Source organism: Solanum verrucosum, unplaced genomic scaffold, assembly GCF_900185275.1.
Source record: "Solanum verrucosum unplaced genomic scaffold, falcon-dt-bn FXZP01000088.1, whole genome shotgun sequence".
NCBI classification, from domain to species: Eukaryota; Viridiplantae; Streptophyta; class Magnoliopsida; order Solanales; family Solanaceae; genus Solanum; species Solanum verrucosum.
The window spans coordinates 820,146-833,540 of record NW_026020077.1 but is presented as its reverse complement, the minus strand read 5'-3'; the positions used below and the strand labels follow the sequence as shown (position 1 = coordinate 833,540).

Genomic DNA, 13,395 nt, shown 5'->3' with positions numbered 1-13,395 from the left:
TATCCATCTATTCTTCTTCAAACTTACCTAAACAAGTCCATAGTTTGCGTCGAGATGTGTTTTAATATAAAGAGAGTGATAAGGTATGAAATTTCTGAAAAGATGATGGTTCAGATAGGTAAATAAACTAATAAAATAGTTGAGAAATGAAACTCGCGGAAAAATATTTATTTATGTGTTTTTTTAATCATTAAGTACTCTAAAAAGTAGAACCATTTAACCAATGAAGACTACAATATTCTATGTGATCTTTGTTTGATTTTCTTAAAGTCTACATTTTCAACAGCATGCCACAAACGATAAATATTTTACTCTTCAAAGTTGGTGAATAATTAAGTTCAATTTTATACAACAATAAGGGTTGAACAAGTCCATTAGATAGATAAGCCTAAAGTAGAGAGAATCTGCAATAGACTATTTGACAAATTAAAAAAATTATTACTTGGGATAATCTAATTAATGTCATAAAATAAGCACAGCGTGTGGGTTTAAATAAAAATGTCAAAGAGATTTGTAAGCTAATTATTCATTTATTCTTCTACATGGATGGTTCCACAAAGCTTATTTGGGTATACATTTTTCTTAATGATATTTAGGAGTGTGACAATACTCCATCTGATCCATTTTACTTGTCATGTTTTTCTTTTTTACACCCCTTAAGAAAACATTAACTAAAATATTTTTGTGATCTTAATTTATTATGACCCTTTTTTTCACTACTCTTAAGAATTTTTTTATTAGATGAGTATTTTACTAAATAAAAATTATTTTAAGGATTGTATCAAGTCAGTATAAGTCAAGTAAAATAACGGAGGAAGCAATTAAGCAAAATATACGATCAATTGTAATGACAAATTGATGACGGAGTATTGACAACTAGGAAAAAGTACATTAATACTTTAAAAATGAGTAATTAGGTTAGGTTAACAATAAGTTGACAAATGATTAAAAAGCAAACTTTGTAAATACAAAGAAAAATATAATTGAAGGGACCTGGTTTTGTGACATATTAGGTGTTTTTCATCAACCACCACTATATATTTTGAAAATGCCCATTTGACTTGATATATATTTTTCTATCTATATAAACTCCAATACTACTAATTTTCTTTTCTTATCTTATTTATAGTTTGTTCTTCCTTTTTCTCCTCTCTAAATTAGGGTTAGGGTTCCATCATTATCAATATGCCGGCAATTATAATTAGGAATATTGCAAAAACACAAGTTCTTAGTTATTTGATGATCTACAAATTTTGAAGTTGGAAAGGTAAATTAGAAGTCTTTTTTTCCTTTTTCACTTTGTAGTTAATAGTATAGTAGAATGATGTTGGAATGGCTCAATCAAATCAAATTCCTCAAAGTATTGGGTCATTTCATTTGATTGAGCCGTGCCAATATCATCTTACTTATGCTCGTCCATCTTCTTTTTTTAGCTTGATTTCTGAGGTGATAGCTTAACTAATAGTTATTAAAAAGTGTCGTATGAAATTGAGATTAAGAAAGAAAACTGAATTTCTGAGATCATAATAATTAGTTTGAGTAATCAAACCCTCCTTTTTTATATCTTTATTTTTTAAATATTTTTTTTTCATTTCTATGGACAAAAGTGGTGAAACTGGTATATGATATATTTTGTTTATATATAAAGATTTGAAAGGTTTCAATGAGTTTTCACTAGTTTGATATTCATCTATAGATGAAACCTCCCAATATAGAACACGACATCATCATTTGCATTGACACAATTATTGAGATTTTATTGATTATTATAATAGTAAGCGTTGCGATATGAAATTTGTAGATGAAAAGTAACATGAAATATGAGAGAAAATTGTTCTTGTACCATAGTTTAATTTTTCCTTTTTAAGAAACTACATATGATGGAACAGTATTTGTAATTGGACAACCCTTTTATGTTTAGAGTCTAGCTAGTGAAGTTAAATTTGTATTGTCTGTATAGATAGAAGAATGTTTTATATATATATCTGTATTATATAGAAAAAAATCTCTCGTTGTTAAAATTTCTGACTCCGTTACTATCATATAATATTCGGAACCTTTCTATGTTGGGGCACACAAATTGTTTATGATAACCGAGTGAAACTCTAACCCGATGGAGTTATACTTGTTAGCAATTTTTTTTTAATCAAATTTGTTTGGTTGTTTAAAACTGTTTCTTCATAAAACTATTGTACATCTTGTGTAGAAATATTTTTATTATGAGCACAAACTAACGGTTACTATGTTGTTACAAGGTCATGTTGAATTTTTAATTAAGGCACTCTTAAAAGTAAAATTACACCATTTGGCATTATTGTAATGACATATATACTACAGTATATCGATTATAAGTTTTGTATAACATAAAGGGATTAGGTATAAGTACCTCTAGACTATGACCAAAATTTCAGAGACACACCTTAACTAAACTAAGGTCTTATTATTCCTGAACCCATTTTTTTTTATAATTTTGTACACCTTTTTGGCTTACATGGCATCCAAATATCTCTCATGCCTCAACTGCGTGGAGTCACATAGTGTGCCACGTAAGTCAAAAGGTGTACAAAATTACAAAAAAATGAGTTCAGGGGTAATAGGACCTTAGCTTAGTTAAGATGTGTCTATAAGAATTCGATCATAGTCTAGGGGGTAATTGTGCCTTATCCCTAACATAATTAGAGATAACTTTAATTTGTCAATGACGTTTACATCAAATATGGCTTTTCGATTTAGTGCTCCACAATAACACGATCCATCGTGTAAAGAATTAGAATTACATTATAGTAATTATGTGAGTAAATCCCACTTTATCTCTTTTTTTCTCACCCGATGTTCGATATCCATATTGAAGTCTAACTAAATTGAATTTTCGCCGGAAAATTGGGGTTAACAAAGGCTACTCTATATCTAGGAGTACTCGTCACTTTATCCCTTTGTTGAGAAAGGTTATCCCCTTCACATGCTGAATAAATGGGAATGATAAACCCCTTGCAGTATATTTTCGATGAGACTTTTCTTTTGTATGAATATAATTTTTTTCTTTTTTTTGCTTTCTAAAATTAAAATTAAAAATTTCATCTACCTCTTATTATTGTCTCATTTACCTATTTCGTTGAAAATAATGTTTTTTAGGATATAATAATATCTACTTGAAATAATCTGTTAATACATTTTAAGCTATGCTCCAACACCTTTGAGGTCCTTCCCAGCAACTAAAACGCTTCGAGACACTGCAACTCTTTTTGTTTTTTAAAGGGGTGTTGATTAGGGGTGTGCATTCGGTTTGGTTATATACTATTCGGTTTGAATTTTTTGGTTTTTGGTTTTGAAGAAGTGTAATCCAATCCGAACCAAAATAAATTTGGTTTGGTTTGATTTTTCTCTTTTTGGTTTGGGTTTTTTGGGTTATGTCAATAATTAGAAACATAACAAAGTTATATTTGCAATTTAAAAAAACTATATATATATATATATATATATATATATATAATATTGAATTTCTTAAATATACTTTTTAATATAAATCACAAGTAAAACGTAAAACACATTACTTAAAAGTATATCAATTATAGATGTCCAAACATAAAAAAATAAACTAAATCATAATGAAAATAACTAAAAAGGGACAAAAGTGGTTAACTCTAACTTAATTCTAAACATATATATACTAGATATTAGGTTCCCGCGCCAGCGCGGGCCCAATATATATTACTTCCTCCGTCTCATGTTATGTGAGGTAGTTTGATTCGCCACGGAGTTTAAGAAATAAATGAAAACTTTTAAAACTTGTGGTCTAAAATGAATAATATAAATTTTTATGACTGTAAATTATTTCATTAAGGGTAAAATAAATATTTTATAGTGAAATTGTTACTTAGTATAGAAATGTGACATTCTTTTGGGACTGACTAAAAAGGAAAGTAAGTCACATAAATTGGGAGTAGTTCTTTGTTTCAATTTATGTGACACCGATGAAATTTGGAGAGTTATATAATTTTTTGTATGTGATTTTGTTAAATATATTTTGAAGTTGTTAATTTATTGTGATTTATAACACTTCTTATATCATTTTCAAATAATATATATTACTCTTTCTGCTCCATTTTATGCGATGTAGGTACTTTTACGAAAGTCAACTAAATTTCTTATATGAATCTTAAATATTTTTAGTTGTTATTTTACTTGAATTTACAGTACTTTTAATGTTATTTTGAAACAAACTTCTTTTGTTTCAATATGGAATTAAAGAGTCAATAAAATTTGTTTTATGATTTTTAATTATGTTATTTTTAATATCTTATATTATTACATTGTGATTTTAAGTACTTTTTATGTAATTTTTAAATATAGAACAAATTAAAAGAAAAACAAAGAATGTGACATTCTTTTGGGACTGACTAAAAAAGAAATAGAACGACTCATTTGTGTGGGTTTCTTAAAGTGATCCCACATCCAAAGTGGGACCATGGACAAAGTCCAATGTAGATATCTTAGGTTAATTTATAGTAAAAATTAGGTAAATGACATAGTATAAGAAAGAAATTACTTCCTTTCCCTACTCTTTCATTAATTACCAAAAATCCCTTTTTTTAGTGTTTTTCGGATACATAATATATCAGTGTGGATACTTAATATAGCAGCGCAGATACTTTAATTAATAACGGGCGGATACTTAAATTATTAAGTTGTTAGCAGCACGGATACTTAATTAACGGACGAATGCATAATATAACATCGCTGATACTTTAATTAATAACGGGCGGATACTTAAATTATTAAGTTGTTAGCAGCACGGATACTTAATTAACGGGCGGATGCATAATATAGCAGCGCAGATACTTTAATTAATAACGGGCGGATACTTAAACTAATAAAGTATCCGGTTAAGTTGAATTGGGGGAAAATAAGGGATTTTTGTATTTTAGTAAAAGAGTAGGGAAATATTGAGAATAGGTAAAGAAATGTTGTGTATTTAAGTAATTTTTCCTAATTTTTTATATACAATCAATGAGTATTTATTTATTAGCAAAATTGTAGTTGTAGGGGACTACAAATGCCCAATGTATTCAATTATTTCATCTCTTACTCCTTTTTGACTTAATTGTGTGAATGTTTTTAATTTATTATCATCAAATTTTATAAATAATATTCTTTTAGAATTTTATATCAAGTTAAAATCAGATAAATATATTAATAAGAATATTGTAGTAAAGTAATGAAAGAGGACAAAGAGGAATGAGTGAATGGGACATTATAATATGATGTTCTTAATGTATTTTGTAGGGTTAGAATAATATGTGGGACCCATTGGGTGTATTTGAGTTTCCAATAATGAAAAGGAAAGCCACGTGGACGGTTATGATTAGGTAATTAAGATGGATCTATTAATGAGGATTTTCCTCTTGTGTGTGAATGCTTTTTTGGTCAATTTGAGGGAAGCACACGTGTCGACGCAGAGCCGTGTGCTATTCCCTCTTCTTATATAGTAATATAATATAATTTGATTTTTTCGGTTTTCATTTTTCAAAATCCGAAACCAAACCAAAAAACCAAACAAAGTAAATTATGAATCCAAAACCAAACCAAAAATCCAAAAATCCAAAAAACCAATCCAAATTAGAATTCGATTTGATTTGGTTTGATTTTTTGGTTTAATCCAAATAGTGCACACCCCTAGTGTTGATGAAAAATCGAACCAAATCAAAGAAATAAACGACACTTTTTGAGTTTGATTTGATTTTCATTTTAATAATAAAAAAAAAACAAACTGAAATAGCTTAACTAAACCGACTATATAAATATCTTTTTTTTTTTTAATCGGCTCTAACATACTTTTAAGTTTCAAAATAATTGACGTTACATTTTCCATTTCTCTTTATGAAAAGTTTTTATAACACAAATGACATGACAAATTTAAAATCATGAATTTCAAAAGTTTTATAGCTTAATACATATAAAATTATAAATTTTAAAACTCTTTATTTTTATTTTATATTTCACATCATTTTAAATTAGAGAACTTCAGAAATAACAAAGATAATAAACATAATAAAGCTCTATAACTATAATTTTGGTAATTACGCTCCATAGCTATAGTTTTGTTTGCTATGTAAATTGCGGTTTGTATATTTCACTCGCCTGTTTGTATGTTTCGCTTGCAAATATACAAACACATCAAGTATATACAAATTATATATTTATACATTTAAGAATTTTTCAGAGAACTCCGTTGTATATTTCACTTGTCAATCTATACAAAAAGGGTAATTTTTTAATGATTTTTTCACAAATTCTGAATTTATACCATCAGAAACCGACAAGTAGTGAATTCATTTCTTAATGTTATACATGGTCTATGCAAACGCTAATAGAATCATGTGAACTCATATAGATCCATCTCCTTTACAAAACATGCATTTCAGAACAACTCACTGTGTATGGGGACACGAAGCAGAAACTTAGTTATTTATCTGTTCTTTTGATTACTAGCCATGGAAGGTAAGCATGGGAAGAGTAATTTAGCATGACTAGAGATCTGGAGAGAACAGGGACAACTGAAAATGAGACATTATCTAGAATGTTTCAAGATATAAGCCCAACATGAGCACTTTACTGATGGTCCCAAATGTCAAAAAAAAAAAAAACATCATAATTTTGCTGATCAGAACACAAATTGAAGGAATGTCAGATAATTTAGGTTGTGATTAGTCCTAAATCTCTACCAAAAAAAAGATACCCAACAAGGTCAGCATTTCTTAAGACAGTTTTTACCACACAGGTCAATCCTCAGCTGTTGACATTAGATATGTCCTCTATTATCCCTTTACCATCCATGGCGTCAAAGAAGAAAAAGTTCTTAAGGGGATCGCCTTTGCCAGATATTGCTTTTATTACCTCCTACAAAGGAAGAGAATTTCAACAAATGAGAAAGAAGTCAGAAAGCATTGGTCAACGTTACAGTAGCATAATTACCTGTCCAAGAATTCCTCCTACGATAGCACAGACAGGAGGAAATTCGCTTGTACTTGCCATCAATCTTCTCAGAAGAGAATCTGGGATATGAGATTCATTTAAGCACTACAATTAAGAGGCAAATATGTTAACAACCCAGAGGAAAAGAATGAAACTTATATAACAGGAGCTTATTGCATAGCGAAATACATGTGCCTCGCAGAGTTCCTTCCTCAACTTCTGAACATTTGGAAGGTCATCAACAGAAGTTTCTCCAGGATTTCGTCCCTCAAGCTCTTCAAACCTTTCTATAACTGTAACAAAGAAGTTGGTGGTCAAGGAGTCTAGTGGCAAGCCACTTAAAGTAAATTATTCTTCCACTCGTGCTATATATCTAAAGAACGTGTTATCACTTTTTGTCACCATTATAACTGTAAATACAGGACAATCAGATCGCCAACTGAAGTATTACAGGTTCAGGGTGCCAAACCGAGGACTACAACAATTCAGCTAAAAGACATTTATTATTTCAGAAAACATAAATAGTATATGATGAGAAAGAAGACAAAAATACAAAATATCGTGACTTCTAAGACTACTCTGTCAAGTTTCTCAAAAATATTCATGCTTGTCAACAATTATTAACTACATAGTATTTGAATGCCAAGGGCAACTCTATTTTTATCTGATAATATGATATCCTAGATAAGAAGGATTCAGCTTCGTGTCTGTGTAGGGGGCTGGGGGAAAGGGGTATCCACAACCAGGCAATCATTATTGCCTACAGGGCTGTCAGTATTTTATTATGACCAAAGCCTGCCATTAGTCTACTACATTCACTAAAGCTGAAAGATATACATTATTCCAGAAAAACATAAACAGCATACAATGAGAAAGAAGTGAAGAACACAAAAATCACAACTTCTGAAAGTACTCTGTCAAGTTTCTCAAAAATATTCATGGTTGTCAATTACTATTGACAACATAGTATTCGAAGGTTATGTGCAACTCTGTTCTTTTCTGACACCACAATAAACCTGGATGAGAGGCTTTAGTTTCTTGTCTGTGTTGGGGTGTGTTGGGGGGAGGGGGGGGGATCTACTCATAGGCGTGTAGTTGGTTTAGTCCTTACCTTTTGTAATTAAATAAAATATATATTTTTACTAAATTGTTGAATACCAAGTGGCATTCAGCAAATCTCAGATAAGGAGTCTCTGTATTCCAACCATCAATATAACTGCATCAGAAATTACAAGAAACTGAGAAATGACAGTTACCTCTCATTGCATAATACAGCTTTGACATTCTCTTTGGTAGAGATCTCCAGGGAACTGCAATGGCTTCCTGCAAAATCTAATTTTAGGGCAACCAAATGCGGAAACACTCTGCAACATAGGAAACCCTATGGCCTATGGAATGACAGAGTGAGCTTTTATTTTTGTTGCTAACAGGGTTTGAAAGGGATTCTTTAGTGTGTATTTGTAGTTGTTAACAGGGATTGAAAAAGATTCTCTAGTGTAATACACAAATTTAGTTACTAGTCAGTATCTTTCAGCAATATTATCACTTCAAAATGACATTTGCCGACGGTCTATCGAAAAAAACCTCTCTACCTTCATAGAAGTAAGGTTGCGTACACACCACCCTCCCCAGACCCTACAAGTAGGGATTACACTGGGTATGTTGTTCTTGTTGAAAATGTTATGTAAATTATAGTCAAAGAATTTCTGCATTTTTTTTTCCAATTTTAATTATAGGAAGATTGATGTGAACTTCCAGTGTATTTGAAATCTAAATGCAGTAATAAGTGTCCAAATTTAAATCAGAACTGGAACTGCAGGCTTTCAGTGCTGAGAGTGGTTATAAACAAGTTGTCAAAGCTGACAACTGATGTCCGGGCAATGGTAAGAGTAAAAATGGCAATGATGGGAGACGAGGAGCAAAAGAACACAGGAAACAAGTTTTGATGTTTTACTCTGAGGCATTGACAAATGCATCCACAAGAATGTGGTGGGTAGGGACATCATCTTTGTGCCTTAATAATTCTCACTAGATTGAATCATAGAGGATGCACCAATAAAATCCTCCACAACATGGAGAATCACTTGGGCAAAAATACTATACGATTAAAAGCTGTTAGATTTTACAAGCTTCACAAATACCGATCATCAAATACTTCAAACAGCACAGAAACGAGGTTAAAAGTGAACTAAGAAATGGAACCACTAATATCTTGCTTTATGCAACAATATAAACCTCATACAACTGAGATGGAGCAAATCACATACTGTCACAGGGTGAAGCATGCAGCTATAACTTGTCATACGAAAAATAATTCCATTTGTTTGTTGGAACTAATAAAGTTTCTGAACTTCCATAAGTATTGAGTTGACAAAAACTCAAGATTGACTTCAATGAAAATATATTTCTCGATTTTAACTTTCAATTGTTATTATTTTTTGCTGATTAAGGACTTTCACAATTTATTTAATCATAAAAAAATTATCACAAATAAAAAGATTATTGTAATCTTAATAGTGAAACAGGTTAGTAACAAATTTATTAGGGCTAAACAAAAGCAAATGTTTCTTATATGCTTCAATGGAGTTATACCTCAAAACTTGGATAATGCAATTTACATTCAATCGTCTCTTCATTTTTTTTCTGCAAAAAGGAACAGAAAGGAATTACTGAAGGCCTTCAAGTGTAGTTTCTTTTGACATGAAAAAGATATAGACCAACTGGACAAAGAGGCAAAAGAATGAGTAACTCTAGCTTTATCATCATTTAGGAGGAAAAGATTATGTCTAAGAGAAAAAGATAAAATCTGACTGAACGCAGAGGAATAAACAAAGAAATGAATCGGTTATAACCTTACAGTAGCTGAAGTTCTGCAAATCAACAAATATCTCACCGCAGGAGTCACGGCATTCTACACTGTAAAATGCTACACGCTTTGGCAACTTGCGACATTTTGCATTTACTGATTTCTGCAAGGGAAAACATCAACAAAATGACAATAATAGGTATTTTCTAAACGGTACTAGTTACAAAAGAATCTAATAATTTTATGCAACAAAAGCTAAAACATTTAATTTTAACAAATAATGGAAGTAGGATTTTACTTTTGTCAAAAGGGAGCAACAATTAACAACAACAACATCAAACTTCTGAAAGAAATCAGCATCGAAGATGGACAGAGCACCTGAAAAGCATAGTATATATAAGTCATATGAGAAATGAAATCCAACAGCATTTGACAACAGAAAATTTGATTTTGACGTTAAATAGACAAAGTTAGTTAACATACATATAGCGCAACAGCCAATGAAAATAAAAAAAACAAGTTCATTCAGGTAATCAAGCTCAAAAAAACACAAGTACAGGTATGTTGCATTATAGAATTTGCAATTGTTGAATGAGTTATCTGATAACTTAAAATGCATTGGTGTATTGGCACTTCCTTCCGTGGTCAGCTTTGGCTTTCAGGAAATGTAATAATATAAGCAATTAGATACACAACAAGGAAGCTGAGACTAAATTGGGAGATAGTGAGAATTTTCTTTGGTTGACATTGAGCTGATTCAGATAAGCCGGCTATGGCTGTTTGTCAAGAGATTCTAGAGCCCAAGATTACAGGCACTATGTGACACAGAAATTTCCTGATGCACCACGATAGCAAATCAAGAAACTCAAATGCTTAATTTGCAAAGATAGCTCAAAAGAAAACAGTTCTTTTTATGAGCCATCCTCAGGTTTCCTATGAAACTTAAGATACTTATCAAAATATCTTTAGCATTCTTTTGATAGATGATGCTTGTGAAATTGTGATGTTGTGCTTAGTTTTCTTTCCAGCTTTTTCCCTTTTAAACCCCCATTACTATGTTTCTTTCATCCGGCATTCAACTAAAGACTAACATTCAGCAAATCAAGAATGATATAAGAAGGAATGTATACATCAAGGAACAACAAGTGGAGATGCCAAATTTTGCAAGTTAGAGGAAAGAAGCAAACTAATAGTTTAAGATCAAAAGAATATAAAAAAAAATCCAACCTTTCTCTACAGAAACAGAAACCATAGGATTGAAATCCTTCAAAGAATCACAGCAAAGCTCAGCAACAGACTTCCCCCGGAAATCATTTTCATCGGGAGGAGTTAAGAAATTAGCAAATAATAGATCTTCGGTCACCAACCGGTCATCATTTAGTGTCAAACTACCTACTCCAGCTAAAACAATATTCTTGCAGAACTGAAAAGAAGGAAAATCATTAAACAGAACATAAAGGAAAAAAAACATGTTAGAATAAGTATAAGAAACTATTTCTCATGAAAAAATGTAAGTAGAAGAAATTACTCAAATTTGATTTCAGCAACTAGGGTTGTAGGCGTTAGATAGGACATAAACTATCAAAGGGCCAATAATCATGATGTTTAGAATATTTATATAACTTGGCAAAAGTGAAAGGTAAACATTACAAGATGGTTATAAGACCAACAAAAGTTATATAGTAGTGAATGTTGGACTATTAAAAATGCAACATTTCAAAAAGATCAGTGTCGCGGAAATGCAAAAGCTAAAATGGATGTGTGTTCATACAAAATTAGATAAGATTAAATATGACCACATTTGTCAGAAGGTGCAAGTAGCACACATTGAGGATAAAATGAGAAATTGTCACTTCAGATGATTTGGTCATGTCTTGCATCGACCTCCAGATGAACCAGTATGTAAGTGTGAACCCATGTGAGTGGAGGTGCTAAAAAGGGACAAGGTGAACCAAAAATAACATGGAAGGAAATTGTCATGAAAGACCTATAATTCCTTGAAATCCATGCAGACTTGACTAAAGATTGGCCACAATGGATAAAGAATCTATATAGATGATATCAACTAGTTGAAAGTATGTTTTTAGTCAAGTTGGAAGGTTTTACTCAGGTCAAAGAATTTTCTAGGAGTATTATAGCCTTATCATAGATTTATTATTTATATTCCTATAAAAGAATGGACAACCCCTAATGTTATTTGTTATTATTATTCAAATAAATATTTAACTTATTTTCTACTTTAATTTGAATGATTATTTCTTTATAATTGTGTGTTAGTGTCTGAAACAGCTTGCACGCACTTCAACTAATTTTACAAGGTACTTGCTACCTCCCACCATCATAGGTATCGAACAACGAATATCCACCAAGGCTTGAACAAATGTCAAAAATCACCTAGTACTTTTTGCCTTTGCCGGAATCTGAACTTAAAAGACATCAATCCACGTCATTGACTACTACGCAACAGTCCCTTGGTGCTACTTTTACTTTGTATAATTGTTACATTAGATAGTTTAAATGGAGAAACATGACTCCAACTTGTTTGAGAATGAGACATAGTTGGTAAATTATAACATAACAATCCCAGTTCAAGGAGACAAAACTATAATCAGTGATTAATATGTTCCAAGTATTGATGAATAAACAAAATCCATAAAATACTAGCTAATTAACCTTAAAAAAAAAAAGTTCAAAAAGTAGAAAAAGGTACCTCAACACTAGTTCCTTTCAGTCCACTAACAAACACATTGGATTTGCTGAGCCTGAAGCAAATAACATATACTAATAGAAATTTAAACCCAAATGAAAAGGTTTGTAAACAAATTTATGTGTTTAAAACCTACCTTCTCTGAGCATCAACGCCCCAAACCCTAATTTGTCGATCATAGATGGCAGTTTCCTGCTCCGTCAATTGCTCGCCTTCAGTTCCCATTTGCAACCTGAAAAATTCAGCAAAATCCATACATTATTGTTTGTTCAAATCAACATAAACAAATTGCGACCATAAAAACAGCTAATAGCAATAACAACAAATTGAATAAAGGGCATACACATTAACATGGAAATTCGAGCAGAAGACGAAGTAGTGCTAAAAGAGCTTACACTCAAAAGGCAGAACAACTGAAGACGCGGAAGAAATTTGCAGACGAATAATGTATTCAACTTTTCCAATTTGTTTTCTTTTTGGTGCTTTTTGTGCATCAATTTGTCAAAATACTAAAATTAGAACTGATGAAAATTACCTCTCTTTATAAACCCTTGTTTGCTTATAAATATACCCCACTGTCCCAATTCTGGAGTTTGAAAAATAAATTTACATATTTAAAAATTAGTACATCAAAATCTATAAATTACAACATTCAAGAGATTTAAAATTTTAAATACGACTGATTTAATAAAATATATATTGTATTTATTAATTTCTAGTAGTTGTGATTTTGCTTAGGTACTTCTTGTGGTCTATATAAAGTGAATTGTTGAGTTTTTTTTTTATATATTTAACTTTCATTTAATGGGATTCTAGCTACTTTATTATTTCTAGTAAACTAGTTTGGAAATAATCAAAATGGTAATAATGAAAAATAGTCTTTAATTTATGTCGTTAAATATTTTCTTAT

The 13,395-nt window shown here is 30.9% G+C and overlaps 1 protein-coding gene across 1 annotated transcript; it reads right to left on the bottom strand.

Annotated features, from left to right (window-relative positions):
* Positions 1-6,536: 6,536 nt before the first annotated feature.
* On the bottom strand, positions 6,537-12,736 carry LOC125824182 (SUMO-activating enzyme subunit 1B-1-like). Its single transcript, XM_049503544.1, has 10 exons — positions 12,622-12,736; positions 12,489-12,540; positions 11,006-11,201; positions 10,077-10,156; positions 9,825-9,941; positions 9,565-9,615; positions 8,229-8,295; positions 7,162-7,265; positions 6,973-7,077; positions 6,537-6,897 (listed from the first exon to the last, which is right to left on the bottom strand). The coding sequence occupies exons 1-10, from the start codon at positions 12,708-12,710 to the stop codon at positions 6,787-6,789; spliced, it is 972 nt and encodes a 323-aa protein (XP_049359501.1). The 5' UTR covers positions 12,711-12,736; the 3' UTR covers positions 6,537-6,786.
* Positions 12,737-13,395: the final 659 nt, after the last annotated feature.

What these genes read in the sequence shown, in the direction of transcription:
- LOC125824182 (XM_049503544.1), bottom strand. Translation starts at nt 12,710, where the DNA reads ATGGGAACTGAAGGCGAGCAATTGACGGAGCAGGAAACTGCCATCTAT. An exon ending in TGAAAGGAACTAGTGTTGAG is followed by an intron (nt 11,202 to 12,488) that starts GTACCTTTTTCT and finishes CCTTCTTTTCAG; the next exon opens with TTCTGCAAGAATATTGTTTT. An exon ending in GTTGCTCCCTTTTGACAAAA is followed by an intron (nt 9,942 to 10,076) that starts GTAAAATCCTAC and finishes TTTCCCTTGCAG; the next exon opens with AAATCAGTAAATGCAAAATG.